Raw genomic sequence first — 20,000 nt, forward strand, 5'->3', positions numbered from 1 at the left:
TATTATTATTATTATTATTATTATTATTATAACTCATGCCCCTACAAGGAATAATGATAATAAATATAATAATTAATAATGATAATAACATCAACAGCAATACTGCCCTCCAAAGTGCAGTAACTAGACATTTTGTCAAAATTGAGTTAACCCATTTTCCTAAGCCCTTTTTGGGAAAAGGTGCCCTCTCCCTATTAAAACCTAAATATCTCAACCTACGAAGCACATCAAAACATGAAATAAGATGCATTTAAAGTCTAGAACCTTGATTTTGCACTAGAATAGTGTTCATTCAGCTCTAACATGCCCATATCTTTAATAAATAAAACAGCTCAAATCTCAAGAACTTGAATGCAGCGTATATGTCGCTCCAGGACACAATGGTTTAAGACTGAAAATGGTTTTCATCACACCTCCTTTGTCTTGTGACAAAGCAATACGGTCCAGCAATGAAGAAAAAAGAAGAAATGCATCTAGGCATCGGCAGCACATAAGGGTGAGAGAGGAGGGGGGAGAAGAGGAGAGGAGGAGGAAAGGAGAGGAGAGAGGACAGAGGAGAGGAGAGATGAGAGGAGAAGAGAGGAGAGGAGAGATGAGAGTAGAGGATGGGAGATGAGAGGAGGAGGAAAGGAGAGGTGAGCAGAGGAGGAGAGGAAGGTAGGATGAGTCTGACCAGTGCAGGAGAGGAGAGGAGAGGAGAGGAGAGGAGATGAGATGAGAGGAGAGGAGATGAGAGGGGAGGAGAGGAGAGGAGATGAGAGGAGAGAGGAGGAGATGAGAGGAGAGGAGAGAAGAGGAGAGGAGAGGATAGAGGAGAGGAGAGGGGAGGACAGGAGAGGAGAGGAGATGAGAGGAGAGGAGAGGAGAGGAGAGGGGAGGGGAGGAGGAGAGGAGAGGAGAGGAGAGGAGAGGAGAGGAGGGGAGAAGAGATGAGAGGAGAGAAGAGGAGAGGAGAGGAGAGGAGAGGAGAAGAGAGGAGAGGAGAGGAGGAGAGGAGAGATGATGAGAGATGAGGAGAGGAGAGGAGAGGAGAGGAAAGCAGAGGAGAGGAGAGGAGAGGAGAGGAGAGGAGAGGAGAGGAGAAGAGATGAGAGGAGAGAAGAGGAGGTGAATAGACTGACCTGTGTCCGCTGTGCAGGTCTGCGATCTTGTCCATCAGCTCTTGTGTTTGGGAGGCAGCGGGGGCCAAACGCAGCTAGGAACGGGAACAGAAGAAACATGTATTGCTCCATTTCTAGCTTGGTAAACCAGCGCCACCCGCTGGACACCGAAAATGTTCAGCTAGTGAGTGGGTCTGGCCTCGGATCTGAGAACGTTTTGAACGCTGTGCCCCGAGTCTGGCAAAACCAATCACAACGCAGCAATTTGTTTTCAATCAAAGCGGGCGGGGTTTTGAGGGAGTGACGACGAACTTCGCAACACCGTTGGGAAAGCACATCAACGGCAAAGATCACCGATTGGACAGAGTGCCTGCACGGTTTGAAAAAACAACAGGTTGTTCTCATCAACAATCTTTGGAGGTATCGTTCATCGGGGCCAGACTCCGGTCTCACATTTAGGCTGGTTTATCATGCTACTCCATTTCGACTATTTTTGGAAATTCAAAATGACGGACCATGGAGAAGATCCTTCTTTTCATGTATGAAGAATTTGATGGTGGTGGTAAGTGTTAATGAAAAAGGTAATATTAGTGAATGGGCAGCATAAAGTCTGGAAATAAACAACTACAAATCTTACACAGTGTCCCTTTAAGGGGCGGCGTACCTGTCCTAGGTAGCCCATGCCCATGTGTAAGTACCTGTCCTAGGTAGCCCATGCCCATGTGTAAGTACCTGTCCTAGGTAGCCCATGCCCATGTGTAAGTACCTGTCCTAGGTAGTCCTTGCCCAGCTCCTGCGGGTCGTGGTCCCCCAGTTCTGCCTGAGCGGTGAGGGCCCCCAGCACAGCATGAGTGGAGAAGGAGCAGGGCAGCCGACCCGACACGATGTCATCACGCAGCTGCAGACACAGGTAGTACCTGTAGATACAATACAGTACAATACAATATGTATTTATATAGCACAATATCACAGACATGGTATACAGGTAATACCCCCCCTGCTTTAAACGATTGGGGACCCCCCCCCTATTGGGGACCCCCCTGCTTTAAAGGATTGGGGACCACCCCCCCCCCCCCTGCTTTAAAGGATTGGGGATACCCCCCCCCTCCCCCCTGCTTTAAACGATTGGGGACCCCCCCTATTGGGGACCCCCCTGCTTTAAACGATTGGGGACCCCCCTGCTTTAAAGGATTGGGGACCCCCCCCCCTGCTTTAAACGATTGGGGACACCCCCCCCCCTGCTTTAAACGATTGGGGACCCCCCGCTTTAAAGGGTTGGGGACCCCCCGCTTTAAAGGGTTGGGGACCCCCCCTGCTCAAAAAAACAGGCGAAAAAACATCTGAGCCTATCATGCATAAACTAGGTTAGTGCAGAGGTAGAGATGTTTTTCACAAGGTCTTAAACCAATTTTTATGTTTATATTATATGTTTTTTTCTTCTTTTTTCTTTCTTTCTTTTCAATGTATGGTGCTTAAATGAATGTACAGATTTGTGTAGAACTTTTAACTGTGTGTGATTTTATTGTTGGACCCCAGGAAGAATAGCTGGGTCTGCGCCCAGCTAATGGGGATCCTAATAAACTAAACTAAACGATTGCATCGGTCTTGTCTTGTGAGCAGCGCCTTGATCTGAATGGGTCAGGTGTCAGTTTGAGAAGAGGCAGTAACAAAATAGTAGCGCCGCGAGCCATCCTACGTACTTCCGCCAAAGGATTGGCTCCACTACAGTAGTCTGGCCGTGCTTCTCTGTGGAGTGCCTGGAGCAGTAGGATTTTGATCGCAATGCCCCCCCCCAGAAAACAGACAATCAGGGCTTTGAACCATTATTTTTTTCCAAACGTTCCGTTCCGAACAGAAACGGAATTATAACGTTTCCGGTTATGAGTTCCACCAATAAATTGACGTTCCCGAACCGGTTAGAACAAAAAAATATTGTTCCCGGAACGGTTCATTTCATTCCTGTCAGCTGATTACTCCCCATAGGCCTAACTGACGTTAATTAACCAAGAAAGACGGAAGTGCAAATGAGTCAGCCTACATTCCAAATTGTTTATTCAAGTGGATGAAAAGAACGACGACCTAAGCAGAGAAGCGGAGAATAAACCTTAATGATAAAATGCGCGCTCCACGCTGACTTGGGTCATGGGGAGAGCTATGATGGACATTGTGAGTTTGTGCATATTTGAAACGGCCATGGATGCCCAATAACATAGAACATTCTCGGTGCGCTTTTAACACGCTTCTCTGCAATGTCTTACAACGATGCAATGGAAACTTGCACTTTTGTATGACAGTGGTTTCTCTTTTTTAAGATGTGGAGTGGAGACTTTGTAATCCACAGCTCTCTCTCCATTTAGTTAGAGAATGTCTGATGTCACACAGGACGTGAACCTCAGCCGTCATGGTAACGTGCGCAGGAAAATAATTACTTTTTTTTTAGTTTGAGGAACGGTATTAACCGGTATTAACCGGTATTAACCGGTTACCATTATTTTCAAATACATGGTCACGTTCCAGAACATAAAAAATAATAAAGTTTCCGGTTTTGTTTCTGTTCCCTGTAAAATACAAAAAGTTCCCGGTTTTCGTTTTCGTTCCTTGAACCGGTTCAAAGCCCTGCAGACAATAAACGAATAAGCACCCCACGTGGGGGCGAAAGGGCGCTCGTGACAATGACGTACACATCTGCGCCAGAGCCATTAGGCTGCGCTATGTTGTTGTTGAGTAACTGCCGGCGATTGGGTGAGAGGTGTCCACTAATTTCAAACCATAACTGAGTGCAAACTTCCTGCTTCCTGCAATCGCTTCAGAGCAAACAAATGCCAGACCATTAATACGAAATGAAATGGTAGTATTATGGGATGGTCAGGACCAGGCTAACAAAATAGTACAGTAAATAGGAAATGTGAACGCTATAAAACTTTCACTCTTTACCGAAAACACTCAACTACATCATAACAATATTGCTATGACAATACAGAGAGCCTTGAGTAGGTCTAACTGGTTAAGATGTGACCATTTTGAGGACATTAAAAGGTGCACTGTGCAAACATTTTTGTTGTTTATTTCCAGAATTCATGCTGCCCATTCTCTAATGTTACCTTTTTCATGAATACTTACCACCACCATCTAATTCTAAGTATTCATTATGACTGGAAAACTTTTCATACATGAAAAGGGTGATCTTTTCCATTGTCCGCCATTTTGAATCTACAGAAAAGACCTTTTTAAGCTGCAAAACTTACTTTACTTTGGTCATACTAGTAAATATTAGTTAATTATTGGGTAAATATTCATGAAAAGATCAAATTTGGCAATAGGCAACCCAGCTTCAATGAGTGGGCAGCATAGTTGCAATACCTTCTTTGACCATTTCCTGCACAGTGTACCTTTAAGGTTATAGCGGAGGCTCTGCTCTAAAGGGCCGTACACACACGTCGCTACTAGTTACTCTCTCAGCGAATGAAGTCAATAGAATGTCAATGTGTTCCAGAGAGTGTCGCTGGCGAGTAGGCGAGTACTGTACAAGCGATGCGATGTGGGCGGATCCCGAGTTGAAAATAGGCGAGTAAGCGAGTAACCAATTGGAAAGCAGAGTTCGGTACTTCTCGCCTGTCCGATTGGCAGTTAAAGCCGCGGGAACTTAGCCTGGTGAACCAGCGCCACCCGCTGGACGGCAAAATGTTTTGTCTACGGGTGGGTCTGGCCTCGCATAATGATTCAATGAAGCCAGAATGCCAAGAATCTGGCAAACCAATTACAACGCAAAGATGTGTTTTGAATCAAAGTGGGCAGGGTTTTGAGGGTAGGTTGTTCTCATCAACAATCTTCGGATGTATTATGGATCGAGGCCAGACTAAATTAGACATCCACATTTAGTCTGGTTTATCAGGCTAGCGGGAACTTTCAGCAAACGTTCCATGAGAGAGTGGCGAGTAGGCGAGCAGGCGAGAAGCTAGTAATGTGTGTGTACTAGGGATGCAAACGATTAATTGACTTTAATCGATCAATGCGTTAATCGATTAAAAACATTAATCGCAATTAATCGACAATTCAACTGACAAGAGACCCAGGTGAAATGGACATGTGAAGAGTGTGTGTAAAGAGGGGTGTGAATAGTGGTGATATTTAAAACACCTTTGGATTCAAGAATTGAAATAGAATGAATTTAATTGTGGTATTTTATCTCAATATTTAATTGAAATTTTTAGATTTAGTAGTTTTTTTTCGAGAAACATTGAGATTTTGGGGGGAAAACGCTGCTTATCAATTAACCGTACGTCGATCGATAAGACTATCAACTAATGATTAACAAATGAATCGATAATTTGCATCCCTAGTGTGTACGGCGCTTATGAGGTTAACAAACCAAATGTGAAAGAGTTCAGCATCACCTGGTGAGGTCCTCCTGCAGCTGGGCGGGGTCAGGAGGATAGAACTTCACACGGAAGGAGAAACTCCACTGGCCACCTGGGGGGGGGGGGGGGGGGGGAGTGGAGAGAGAGGGAGGGGGGAGTGGAGAAGGGGAGGGAGGGAGGAGGGGGGGGGGGGAGGGAGAGAGAGAGGGAGAGGGGGAGAGGGGGGAAGAGGGAGGGAGAGAGGGGGGATGAGAGAGAGAGGGATGGAGAGAGATGGGGGGAGGGAGGGAGAGAGGGGGGGAGAAGAGAGAGAGGGATGGAGAGAGAGGGGGAGAGAGAGGGAGAGAAGGGGAGAGAGAGGGAGGGAGAAAGAAAGAGAGGGAGAGAGGGTGGGATGGAGACAGAGAGGGGAAAAGAGAGCGGAAGAGAGAGAGAGAGAGAGAGAGAGAGAGAGAGAGAGAGAGAGAGAGAGAGGAAATAAGAGAGAGAGAGAGAGAGAGGGAGAGAGAGGGGGGGGAGAGAGAGAGAGAGGGAGAGGGGGAGGGAGAGAGAGAGGGGGGGAGAGGGAAGGAGAGAGAGAGGGAGGAAGGGTGGGTGAGGGGGAGAGGGAGAGAGAGAGAGGGAGGGTGAGGGAGAGAGATAAGGTTTTTAAAGTACGGTTGATTAGGGTTTTTTTGTTTAGTAGTATGTAACTTGTAAACAAAAAAGGTATCGTACACCAATAGAGCGTTAATGAGATGCTGGCCAGTTGTGTACACAAAAGCCGAAGAAAATACAGAAAATGCCGCACTCTCTGCTCCTTGTTTTATTTGTAGATAAGTGGCGTTTCAGCCCTCAGGCTAGTTTGAAGCAGGCCAGGGGACCGTAACGTCACCTCACTACAAATAAAACATCAAGCAGGGTGCGCAGAAACTGTAATGTCAAAGTTCACCCCATTCCGTAATGGTGAAGAATCTTTTTTGAAAAATACTGGATCCAAATTGTGATCCGGATCATCGCCAAAATTTAATCGCTTGTTCTTTTTGTCATTTCCAACAACACCACAAAATTTAATTAAAATCCGTTCATAACTTTTCTGCTGACAAACAGACAGACAGACAGACAAACAAACAAACAGCGTGACCGAAATCATATCCTCCGTGCCTGAGGTAAATAGCAGTATAGTTGCAATATTCTCTTTGTAGTCCTGGACCAGCCCTGTAGACCCGTTCGCAATTTTGAGTTGAGGGCGTTTCTCACTGGATTTGAGTTAGTGGGTTCCTAGACATTAAAAATCACGGAGGTGCTCGTCCACCATAGTGCCAGATTTTTCACAATATGGCTGCCAAATATGGCCGCAATTGCCTATGACAAATATCTGTCTTTTTTACTTTTAAACTGTTTATACACATGTCATACATCAATTCTGACCAATGTTTGGAGAGGAATTCAATTCTGACAATTACATGAGGATGATGTGTGATTTTGACCTTAAAAGGTCATTGCCAAGGTCAAATTTGCTATTCTGAAGAACGTTAATAGTACGTAAATGAGAGACAAATGATCAATTATGGCATGAGGAGTTATTTACTGATATTACTATGATTATTTGTATCAGTATAGTCCTTAAAAGGTCAAGGTCAATGTCAAGGTCAAGGTCTTTTTCCTATTCTGAGGAACTCAGCCATGTGCTTGCCCATTAGGTCATTTTTAAGAATAAGGAACTGCCACTATAAATGTAAATCTAACATTTCTAACATTTAATATTTCTTAGCACTTTAGGGACCATCATAACAAACAATTAATGCATAAATGTGATGATAAAGACCTAGGCTTAAATTAAGCCCAAAACACAATACATTTACTAAGGTGGAACATTGTATCATTCTAGTGATTAAGTTATTTGAACTCGAAAAATCATGTTATCATTATGATCATCATATCTTGTGATAATGGTTTCAGGCATTTTAATGGCAGGAGTATGCCAGGTGTGTGCTCCTGCCACCCATGTTGCTTAGGCTCATGCCTTATTTTGGGGTCCTTGGTTCTTGTAAGTATGTTGCAGACTCTATGAACTAGAAATGCCCCTCTCTGAATGTGCCCTCTTATAGCACTACTGATGGGAGGAAGAACATTGATTCCAGCACCACTGCTGTACATTTCTACTCTGTGATCATGAAATATTACAGCTGTTGTGGTTGATCTGGCCCCAGCCCAGACACGCACCAAGTACTTCTCAGACAATGTTGCATCTTGCTCGGTCAATATTTTGGCCTCTCCAAAGTTAGCCAAGTAATGGACTGGATCAGAAACCATGGCTGCATGTTTAGTCCCAACCTCATGCAACCCCCCTGCTCATGCAATGATCTTCTTACAGGATATGTTCTTTGATCACAGTCAGTGACGCTCCAAGATGAGAGACTAATTGATGGAGGGGAAGCATTCTCCTCATCTAACCAGTGCCATACTGCTGGTAAATCTCCTGCATACCAAGTTCTTGGAAATATGGGCTGTAGTGGAGAAGCAATGCAAATGTGTCTGTATCATTTGAGTCTATAACAACTTTTCTGCTCTGCCTCACACGAACAGCACACTCAACATGCACCAACAACCTGGCCTAAGCCTCATCAACGCAGTTCAAGAGCTCTGGAATCTCTTCACCATTAGCTGACTTTGCTGGTAGCACCTCATCATCAACAACAACAGGGCTGACAATGACAGTAGTATTGCCTCTGGTTTGATAATAAATCATGTCTGGAACTAACAATTGGAGATTTCACTTGTTCTCCACAGAGGCCCAGAACTTATCAAGTTGGTGAGGAATGGGTGTTTGTCCGTTCATGCCAATGATGTCAACGGCTGTTGTTGAGTTGGTACGTCCCATGTGTTCACCTTCCTTCAATGACATCTCAATGTAGGAGTCACAAGATGGATGAGCTCTGGATGTCAGCAGAGGGTTATTGCTGAGTTGATGATGGCATTGATGACAGCGCCTAAATTCTGCCAGAGGCATCTGACGGATCTTTGACATGAAGTCTACCCGAACATGAGGGCAATATGTAGACTCAGAGCTTCATTGGGTGAGATTAAGGTGAGGCTCAATTTCACTGACAAGCTTTGACTTGTTAACAACCAACGGAAGGTCACCATCTAACAGGGGTGATGCTGAAAGGACATCATGAGATCTGCTGAATACTCATGCCCCGTTCCTTAGCAATGTCCATTCTCCTATGTGCCTCAGCTATGTCTTTAGATGAGACCAACTTCTGCTCCTTTACGATGATTGCTGGTGTCTTCTATGGTTGATCTTTGTACTGCAGAAGATTCCTTTTTGAAACAGTTCCACTTATCTTATGTTCGTGAGAACTAACCTATCCTGGCTGTATAAGCTGAAGACAAGCTTGCAAGCAAGCTTTGGAGACGGTTGCGCAGGCGAGGTGCGACAACCTGGTTGCTCAGCAGATTGTGCAGTGGAGCGGGCGCATTGAATGGTCACTGAGTATGGATTCTGACCCTAGTAACACAGAACGTAAAGAGAACGTTTGACTTTTGGTTCTCTAAAGGTTGGGTTATTACCAAACCAAAATTTACCACTTAGAAACGTTCCCTTTGGTTACAGTAAAAACCAAGCAGGCATTGGTTCCGGTTCGGTTCTGGATACGTTTCGGATACGTAATTTTTGGTTCTGTTTTGGTTCTCACTGGGTTGCCAGGAAAGTTTAATTTAAGTTCCCAGAACGATATATGTGTGGTTCCCATTCCATTCCCTCGCCATTCTCTCACCGTACCTTTATTGCTTTTCATGTTTGTTCCCTCATCGTTCCCATATGGTTCCCATAACCTTGATGGTTACATTATAGGTCTGGTCTTGTCTGGTTCCCTAGACGTGCTCCTGATGTTCCCCCAACTTTGTTTATACTGTGTTGTTCAGAGCATAAGCAATGATGACTGTCCACCCGATTCAATCACAGTGTTTCCCATACATTGAGGAAACTATGGCGGCCCGCCATAGTTTAAATTTGGCCGCCATAGTTTACGAAAATGTAAAAAAAAAAAAAAAAAAAAAAAAAAAGATTTTTTTTTTTTTTACTTTTTTTTTTTTTAACGATATCCGATTTTGAATTTCCTTCGCATTTTCCTCCTGGAGTAAATACATCCTATAGACTCTGTATTGGTTAGATAAGTAGTCCCACGGTAACACAGAATGAGGGGAAAGCATTAGGAAGTGACCGTAAGGGTATTACAGTTGATTCATGTGTGCACACGTGTAACATCGGGTGAGTAACAGAACAGAACATGTGCGCAACGATGCGTTATGACACGCCGATATGCGAGGATCTTCGTCCAAATCGCTAGTCGCATGCATCATCGCTAACTGTAACTGCGTTTACATCGCGTGCCGCGTGTAAGGGAAATGTTAGTTGTTGACATGTATGGAATTCACTTCAATTTGTGATGTTTCTTGCTTCAGTTGTGGACAAAACGATTGGCCAAACTCACAATAGAAAGCCTTTGCTGTGCTACTGTCCCAGAGAGCTGAAAAAAAACCTTCATAGAAGGAGTCACACTTAACAGGGGTGTTAACCAATCCAATGAGTTCTCTCATTGCTCTCTCTCTCTCTCTCTCTCTCTCTCTCTCTCTCTCTCTCTCTCTCTCTCTCTCTCTCTCTCTCTCTCTCTCTCTCTCTCTCTCTCTCTCTCTCTCTCTCTCATAGCCTACTATTTACCCATAACAAATGGTGAATTTCTGAGCCCTTTTTAATTTGTAGCCTATACCACTGAAGGCATGATAATGCTTCATCATATTTTAGAAATAGGGCCTATGTGCCTTTTATATACCAAATGTTTATCATTTTGAAATTGTTTCAGTTGTTTATGACTTGTGTATGACTGAAATGATCTCTGCATACTATCAGTGCTGCATTGCTTTGTAAAGATTGGCTATTCAACACACTTTAAAAACACACTGAAAAGATACGGCCATAGTAGCCTACTGAAAACATTTTGTTCATAATAATGGTGATTAATAAATGGTGGTCTTAAATGTTCATACTGACATCCTTGAATATGACTTGGTAGATCACGGCAGACCATCAACTTCAAAAGTAGATCTTGGTTAAAAAAAGGTTGGGCACCCCTGCTACAGAGAGAACCACAAGTGCTTGAAAGACAGGGATCAAAAGCCTAGTCAAGTTGTTGTAGTTTACTTGGGTTTGGGAGCAATATAAAAAACCTTCAGAGAAGGGACAGTTGGGATGAGTTTACTAACACTCCCTAGGCTTTGTTTTACAGTTGTAATGAGTTTGGTGACAGACCTTCATTGACACAGCAGAGGAGACATCGGGCTGCATATAGAAATTAATGTGTAATGAATGTGAATATAGACATAAATGTGTAATATGTTGTTCAGCCCTTTTAATGGGAGGAATTTGGAAAAAAACTGGCCCTGTGACCAGCACCCCTCATGTAGAATGTGTACGCCTACAGATATGTGTGGGGGGAAAAGGCATAGCCTACCCTCTAAGACCCTTTTTGTCTATGCGTTAACAATTTCACAGTGCTCTTAAATTCTTATCTCTGCTCCTATTTTATTTTATTATTGTTTCCCAGACCTCTGCATGAGGGACGAATGAAACTGTGTTGTAAACAGAAATTATTCACTGTACTGCATTTTTTGACAATGACAATGTACTACTATTATACAAGTCATGGGTAAAATCTTATGTAGCCTTATTTCTCAAAATATAAATGGCTGAAATACAGGCCCAGGCCTACAGTTTCTCCATGCGCCAATGTCATACTGTAGTCATTGTTTTGCCGTTTTGCATTTACGCTGCAAGAATACACACCCCCCCCCCCCCCCCCAAAAAAAAAGGCCCGTGTGAGAAGGACCCCCCCCCGGACAAAATAAACCCTGGCTGCCCCCATAGTTTCCAAAATTTCTGTGGGAAACACTGAATCATATACGTCTACATATTAGTAACAGTATTTCCTCCAGATTATATCATGTACACAATCTATTTTTTTTATTCCATTTCATTCATTTAACTCAACTTGGTTTGGTTGATCCAAGGTTTGGCTGTGCACACAACATCACACAAAAGATGTGGTGAGTGAAAGAAATAGCTTGAGAACTTGTTACACCTTTGCCGGTAACAAGCAGGCCCCTCACAACCAATCTGTCCATCAGCACCTGGCCAAACCTAATTACTTAGGGCTGGTATGTCATGATTCAATTGCTTGCACCTGAAAAACTCCTAATCAATCTGGTCACATGGTACTCTTGAGCCTCTATATAAACCTGGACTGTCAGAGTGCTTTAGTCATTTGCCTGCCTGCCTGCCTGCCTGCCTGTTGGCTGGTCAGCATGGCACAGCATAGCGCTTCTTTACCTGCTTTGCAAGCACGCTAACAGCGCTTTTGACTTATGGCATTTGTTAGCTACATCTTGTGCCTTGCTTCGTGAGCTAGTCAGTAACAGCACATGTTACATTGCTTGCTCCATTGTGCACTTGCTGTAGATGGTATGGTTATCTTTAAACTTCATTAAGGAAAATATTTGGTATTAATCCCCACTAGGTTGTGTTCATACATGCTCAGCTGATACTTCTCTCACATTGTGGTACAATACTGCATAGGCTGACATATAAAATATAGACATATATATGTTTTCAGCAGCTTTACACATCATTTTAAGAGAGCAGTGTGCCAAACTGATGCCAGGCGCAGGGTGTTTCAATCATGGTGGAGGATGGGAGGTGCTTAAGTACCATGATCAGGGTACCTCAAATATGGTGAGAGATAGTGGGGCAGGACCAAAACACATTCACAATAATAAACAATGTCGGGGGAACATCAGGAGTATGTCTAAGGAACCAAATATGCAACCAACAAGGTTAAGGGAACCATATGGGAACGACAAGGGAACAAACATGACATGAACAGGAATAAAGTGACGGTGAGAGAACAATAAGGGAACGGAATGGGAACTACACATATAACATTCTAGGAACGAAAATTAAACTTTCCTGCCAACCAAGTGAGAACGGAAAAATAACCAAACATTACTCCCTGGGGACGTACCCAGAACTAAACTGAAACCAAGGGCTTGTGTTCCAGGAACCTTCGTAGAACTAAAAATTGTTAGTAGGGGAGGATCCACCACAAAGTCTAGCAACAATCACACATTTCAGTTGAATGTAAGGCGTGGAGTGGTGCTCAATGCATGTTGGAGGTGGCATTCTGTCTGCTTCAAAGTGGTGTTGTTGGTGAGAAAGTTGAGGACATCAGTGATCATTCTAATCTGATGGAAAGAGCTCAAACTTTGCTGCAACATTAACAATGCGTGTGGCTCCTACTACATAGTGTCCTCCATGACCCTTGCATACTCTCTGAAAGCTGCTCAACCTTTATGTCACCTCCCACAGCACAGTACTAGCCATGGCGATCCTGCACAACCCACTGACCTACAGAAAAGCAACGGTACAGCTCAGAATGTGTTAACACTAGAACCTTGATTTATTCAAGATACCATGATCCATAACATAGGTAATTAATGCAATTACGTACTGCAAAATTTGGCATAGGACGTTATGGTAGCCACATATTGATTTATTTTCCTTCTCTTTCAGAGACAACAGCATTTTTAATGATGGCCACCAAATCCCGCCAAACTTCAAAGAATTGGTAGAGCTCTGACTTGTCTTGATTCAAGCTCTCCACTTGCTCAATCAAGGCCTCAAACTCAAATTCTGGGCAACTGAAGCCAGTGAAGTGTGCAATGCCTGTACCTGTGCAAGCACTGGATAGTCTGCTTTGTCCTTGTGAGGCCGGAATACCTCCCACTGGAGAGACATGCATCAATGCATCATCCAGGCCAGAACCTTGAGGCAATTTTCCCTGATATCTGAGAATAACACGCATCCAATGCAAAGGGCCAATACAGTGGAAGAGATCCTTGAAGTGCTCCGTCTCGTGCAGGTTTCATCACACCAAATTGCCATTGATGCCTTGTTCATCTGTCTGCGAACACTGGAAGCTGGATAGGCAGTGTCTGACAGTCGCACACTCAGAAATGGGTCTTGGTATTATTGGAAGGAAGCCAGCACGCATCATTGGCACAACAGCAGATGAGACAAGTGTGTGTACAGCAGCCTGCATCAAAAGGTCTCCTCCTGACACACCAGAGCGAATCAGGCTGATCAAGCAGCCACACTTTCCTGATAAACCTTTTGCAGTTGCAACATGCAGTAATGTTGCTTGCTTGTTTTCAGGATGCAGCAACATGTCTGGTGGTAGGGCAGGTCGAACCACTGGCTTTGCATGATCAGGTACCTCTTGGCATGGTAAATTCCTCTGCAGTATATCATCAGCTTGGCTTAATTCTGTGCCCGACACTGGAGACTCTTGAAGGTGTGTGTTCACAGAAGCATCTTGAAACGGTAATAAGGTTGCAGAGTGTGAACCCTTGGTACCAGAAAGTGATGATTTGTCAGCATAATCAGAGTTGGATACCTGGCAATGTATAATCCTCCCTTGTAAAAGTACTAGGTATGGTTTTCTGTCTGTTTTTCGAGCATTCCACAACATAGCTAGCAGGAAGACTGGTTAGATCTGATTGTCTGGTAGCTTGAACATGAACCAATCCTGTGAAAAGTTGCGAGAAGGTTCTTGATGTGAAGGCTTTTGCTGTGGGAAGCATCATATGCAATGGTGTTCGCCTTATTCCGCTTTGAATGTTATGCACAAGCATTCGAAAGAGGCAGTGAAGTTGTATTCTCTTGTGATGTCTGACACACTTCTCCTCTTCTAGTGGGGGCTCCTCTCTGTGTTGACTGTTGCAGTGCATATAATGTCCTGTCCTCTGACTGTGTGGAAATGTTAGATTTATATTTATAGCGGCTGTTCCTTATTCTGAATAATGACCTAATAGGCAAGCACATGGCCGAGTTCTTCAGAATAGGGAAAAGACCTGGAACATGACCTTGATCTTGACATTGACCTTTTAAGAACTACACTGACACTATACTGACACAAAATAATCATAGCGATATCAGCGAATAACTCCTCATACCATAATTGAGAATTTGTTTCTCATTTTTACAATGAAAGTCTATTGACATTCTTCAGAATAGCAAATTTGACCTTGGCAACGACCTTATAAGGTCACAATCACACACTCTCCTCATGCAATTGTCAGAAATGAATTCCTCTTCAAAAATTGGTCAGAATTGATGTATGGCATGTGTATAAACAGTTTAAAAGTAAAAAACACATGTTTTTGTCATAGGCGATGGCGGCCATATTTGGCGGCCATATTGTGAAAAATCTGGCACTATGGTGGACGAGCACCTCCGTGATTTTTAATGTCTAGGAACCCACTAACTCAAATCCAGTGAGAAACGCCCTCAACTCAAAATTGCGAACGGGTCTACAGGGCTGGTCCAGGACTATTGGCCACTGAGGTAAATAGCAGTATAGTTGCAATACTCTCTCTGGCCACTGAGGTAATGAGCAGTATAGTTGCAATACTCTCTCTGGCCACAAGCCTACATACTCCACATTTACTAATCTTGATGAGAGAAGCAGAAATGTCACCTTGAATCTGCTTCTTCAGTTCTTTGTTTGGATCCAGCCAGTTCTGTGGGGCACAAAGGAACACACAAACAAACATCATGTTACTTGCAACTGTAGGTTGGCAAATGTAGGTACAGTAGGTTTGTAAATGTTTGTAAATTGTTAATAAATCTTTTTTTTTAAGGGAAGGCTGCTGTTACCAAAATGCTACCATATACTGTACCATACAAGTACCAATATTGCATCGAATCGAGAAATCGTAATACACAGAGTCACGATACTATATTGCGATGCAAGAAGGCCCTTTCACAGTTCTATTACCCCTTAGTCCAGGAAATAACAACGATATTATATTATAATTTAATACATAAATGGAATAAATAAATAAACAAATAAATAAAGGTATAAACATGTACCTTCTGTCCCTCTGTGTCGCAGTAGACCAGTCCAAAGTAGTCTCGCTCAAGCAGGTTCAGATGAGAGCACACCTGCTCAAACAACACCTGGCCTTTGTCCCGCTTCTAGATCACAACACAGAAAAGAATAGAATAGAAAAGAACATAGAATAGAATAGAATAGAAAATAGAACAAAATAGAACAAAACAAAACAAAACAGAACAGAATAGAAAATAGAATAGAAAAGAATAACATAGAATAGAATGCTTTAATTACGTACACTACACACATTCACAATGAGATTGAAAGCGTTCACTTCAGTGCAGACAAAAAACGCATGTACTGTCACAGTGGGCTATTTAGAGAGGGGTATGAAGAAGAAAGGGGGGGGCATTGTGCTAAGCCCCCCACATTTCGAGTCTCGAGAGCTTAGGTAATATCCCAACCCTGCCCCGACTGGCACTAGATTCCTGTCTCCATTTTCACTGTAAGCTAAGAAGCCTCAAAACAAATATCTCACACACACACACACACACACACACGCACACACACACACACACACACACACACACACACACACACACACACACACACACACACACACACACACACACACACACACACACACACACTCACGCACACACACACACACACACACACACACACACACACACACACACACACACACGCTTAAGCGATGGCTACACACCTCCACTTTGATGGTGTGGTCCGTTCCGTCCAATAAGGAGATCCGACACGTCATCTTCCCCAGCTGATTGGTGGGCGGGGCTTGCAAACGGGAGTTTATTATTGGCTCGTGGAGTCTACACTCGGCGGCACCTAGAACATCACATTTGGAAGTAGCATTTTGATGTCCCACTCAGAAAAATGAAGGACTTTCAACTTTACGGCTTTCCGGTGGGTTTCTGCAGATATTTTATTATTGCTCCAGATTGGAACAGGGAACGTCTTAGCGAGAGACATCATTCCCTGTGATATCTCTAGTTAGGAAGCCCGATTCCTGGTGGCATCGTTCAGCCTTATATAGGTCTTGGCCCACCCAGGGCCAGAGCCTTCTCATATGCTAATCAGCTCAATCACACCTCAGCTGACAGGCCCTCACACTCAGGCACAGACTAGCCTTAACACAACTGGAACTCTATATATAGTCACATACATATACATCTATATTCCTGCATATACATGTACATATAAGAATCTACACAAGAATCATATAAGAATAACATTTTACGACAGTGCCTCGGACCCTCTCTCTGCTCTCTACATGTGTTTCTCTGGACACCGATGACACCTGAAGTCTCTTGACAACAGAGGAATCTCTCTCTCTCTCTCTCTCTCTCTCTCTCTCTCTCTCTCTCTCATCACATTCATAATTTGTTAATGATAAATGTTAATTAAGTGCTTACAAAGCTTTTTCAAGGGGCCGCTGTTGTTAGTGAAATGTTACCATATTATAATTGAATAAATAAATAAATGTATAAATAAACGTATTACATTACACTAAGCTGACGCTTTTATCTAAAGCAATTTACAGTTATGTACAGGGTATTGGTTACAGTCCATGGAGCATTTACACATTACATTACTCTCTGCTTAGCCGACACTTTTTTATCCAAAAAGCGGCTTAGAGTTAATTTAACTACAGGGTACTGGTTACAGGTATTTATATGTTTAATTATATACAGTATAATAGATACATTACATAATATATATCATTACTATATAATATATAATTACATAATATATAATTAAAAGTGTTTAATAAAGCATTTTCTGACTTACTGTCTGCCAACGCTGAGGATGAAGTAGAGGAGCCCTCTGCAATCTGGGAGGGGTGGCCAGAGAGAGACAGACACACAGATACATGTTAGCACATGAAGAAGACACACATGTAGTCCACAAAGATACATCATGTAGAAAAAGTGGCGATATCAAGACCAGAAGGGGGGACAATCCCCTCCATCCCCCCCTACAAATTGTACCCTGTGTGTGTGTGTGTGTGTGTGTGTGTGTGTGTGTGTGTGTGTGTGTGTGTGCGTGTGTGTGACTCACCGATAGTGTGTGTGTGTGTGTGTGTGTGTGTGTGTGTGTGTGTGTGTGTGTGTGTGTGTGTGTGTGTGTGACTCACCGATAGTGTGGGGGTGTGATGTTGGTTGTGTCCAGCAGGGGGCGACGGTGGTGCACTCTGGGAGTCAACACCACACTCTGCTGCTGCTGCTGCTGCTGATGCTGACGCTGCTGACGCTGCTGACGCTGCTGTTAGACAGACACATGACCACACACAGGAAACAGTTATGCCTCTTTTCCACTGCCAGATTTTCTGGTAGGCCTACTGGTAGCTCAACACAGCACGACTAGGTGGCCATTTTTTGCTTTACGATGGAGCTGTGTCATGACTCATGCCTATTCGAAAAGCAAAAAGTGGCGGCCGAGTCGCGCTTCCAGGTAGCAAGCACAGTCGGCCGAACTTTGGCTGAATGTCGGCATTGTCGGCTGAGTGTCAGCTCGTCAAGTTTACTCTGATCTGTCCTTTGATTCCTAATTAAGAGGTGGTTCGGTTGCGTGACGCTTTCAAAGCAGAAACTAGACTGCCTGTGCAGTCGCCTTCGACTGCTTAAGGTATATCCCCGAAACGCGACGCTTCCAGTCCCCAATCATTCCTACCACTCCCGTCCACCTTTTCATGAACGTTTATGATACAAAATATAAAATAAATATATTTAATATCTATACATAGATCAATGACGTGCAGAGGCTTAAAACCAAATGACTATTGTGAAAATGAAGGAAAAAATGGGGCAAATGGTAACACTGTTTTAATGGTTCACTATTACAGTGGATATACCACATTAGGTACAGTGTAATAACCAGTGTAACAATATTTAATACCACGTCATACCAGTGTGACACCATGTACCAATTTTGTACTTATATCATGTAGGCTATTTGTGTGTAAGTGGTATTACATGGTATTGCATATTTGTACACTGGTATTACACTAGTATTACATGGTATTACATATTGTTACACTGGTTATTACACTGTACCTGGTATTGCCTATTTTTACACTGATATTACACTAGTATTACATGGTATTAAATATTGTTACACTGGTTATTACACTGTAGGCCTACCTGATATGGTAGATTCACTGAAATGGTGAACCATTAAATTAAGGAGTTACCGGGCAAATCAATCCACCCAGTCAGAAGTTATGGGCCAAATAAAAATTCCACCACTTTGAAAGTGTTGACGTCCAAACTGTAATCAGTTCATGAACCTACCCTGCAGCATTCACACACCAAATCTGGGACAAATCCATCCACCCGGTCAGAAGAAATGGGCCAAACAAAAATTCGGCCATCTTGAATTCGGCCATCTTGAAATTGTTGACCTCCAAACTCGAATCAGTTCATGAACCTACCCTACAACATTCACACACCAAATCTGGGACAAATCCATCCACCCGGTCAGAAGTTATGGACCAAACAAAAATTCGGCCATCTTGAATTCGGCCATCTTGAAAGTGTTAACCTCCAAACTGTAATCAGTTCATGAACCCACCCTAGAGCATTCACACACCAAATCTGGGACAAATCCATCCACCCGGTCAGAAGTAATGGGCCAAACAAAAATTCGTCCATCTTGAATTCGGCCATCTTGAAATTGTTGACCTCCAAACTCGAATCAGTTCATGAACTTACCCTAGAACATTCACACACCAAATCTGGGACAAATCCATCCACCCGGTCAGAAGTTATGGACCAAACAAAAATTCGGCCATCTTGAATTCGGCCATCTTGAAAGTGTTAACCTCCAAACTCTAATCAGTTCATGAACCCACCCTAGAGCATTCACACACCAAATCTGGGACAAATCCATCCACCCGGTCAGAAGTAATGGGCCAAACAAAAATTCGGCCATCTTGAATTCGGCCATCTTGAAATTGTTGACCTCCAAACTCGAATCAGTTCATGAACCTGCCCTAGAGCATTCACACACCAAATCTGGGACAAATCCAAACATCCGTTCAAAAGTTATCGCGTTAACACGAAAGACCTTACGCGGCGGCGGACGCGGCGGCGGCGGCGGACGCGGCGGCGGTGCACGCAAAACCATTACATCCCCGACGCTCCGCGTTTCGGGGATATAATGAAGCTTTATTCAGAATTGAAAGGAGTTAACTCTGAATTAGGCCTAAACGTCTCATGTAAACGTAGCAAATGATGCTTTACACCAATCTGGCCAATTCTCAGCTTCATAGTTTGTGTAGCTACTGGACTGTGCCACTTCACCACTGCAGTAGGCTATTAAAAAAATTAAACAATCGAGCGACACCACATGTAGATACTAAAACGTTGATTTCTCTTTTCAATTTTAATATCAAAGTAATTAATTGTCAGAATGGGCAAATAGAAATTGGTATCTGTAAACTTATCTGATTGAGCACTGCTGATAGCTGCCCCCCATATATGAAAGTCAAAGCCCAAAGCCCAACTGGGAAACTCCAACTCCAACTCGCGCAGCACTATGTCTCTCTGTAATGTCATGGCAATGTTGTTATGATGTAG

General features: G+C 43.4%; 2 protein-coding genes across 5 annotated transcripts in view; both read right to left on the reverse strand.

Annotated features, from left to right (window-relative positions):
* The window catches only part of LOC134465846 (band 4.1-like protein 3), a 43,847-nt gene extending 26,598 nt beyond the window's left edge, over positions 1-17,249 (reverse strand). For all 4 annotated transcript variants that reach the window (XM_063219741.1, XM_063219743.1, XM_063219740.1 and 1 more), the window contains exons 1-7: positions 17,212-17,249; positions 16,118-16,248; positions 15,429-15,533; positions 15,034-15,076; positions 5,495-5,570; positions 1,867-2,017; positions 1,122-1,195 (exon numbers count right to left, since the gene is read on the reverse strand). In XM_063219741.1, the coding sequence (XP_063075811.1) occupies positions 1,122-1,195; positions 1,867-2,017; positions 5,495-5,570; positions 15,034-15,076; positions 15,429-15,533; positions 16,118-16,171 (503 nt within the window). In that variant the 5' untranslated portion in view covers positions 16,172-16,248; positions 17,212-17,249. The remainder of the gene's footprint in view (positions 1-1,121; positions 1,196-1,866; positions 2,018-5,494; positions 5,571-15,033; positions 15,077-15,428; positions 15,534-16,117; positions 16,249-17,211) is intronic.
* LOC134466118 (parathymosin-like) overlaps positions 16,690-20,000 on the reverse strand; it is a 19,657-nt gene continuing 16,346 nt past the window's right edge. The window contains exons 3-5 of the mRNA XM_063220013.1: positions 17,558-17,652; positions 17,212-17,254; positions 16,690-16,703 (exon numbers count right to left, since the gene is read on the reverse strand). Coding sequence (XP_063076083.1) covers positions 16,690-16,703; positions 17,212-17,254; positions 17,558-17,652 — 152 coding nt within the window. The remainder of the gene's footprint in view (positions 16,704-17,211; positions 17,255-17,557; positions 17,653-20,000) is intronic.

Source organism: Engraulis encrasicolus, chromosome 16, assembly GCF_034702125.1.
Source record: "Engraulis encrasicolus isolate BLACKSEA-1 chromosome 16, IST_EnEncr_1.0, whole genome shotgun sequence".
NCBI lineage: Eukaryota > Metazoa > Chordata > Actinopteri > Clupeiformes > Engraulidae > Engraulis > Engraulis encrasicolus.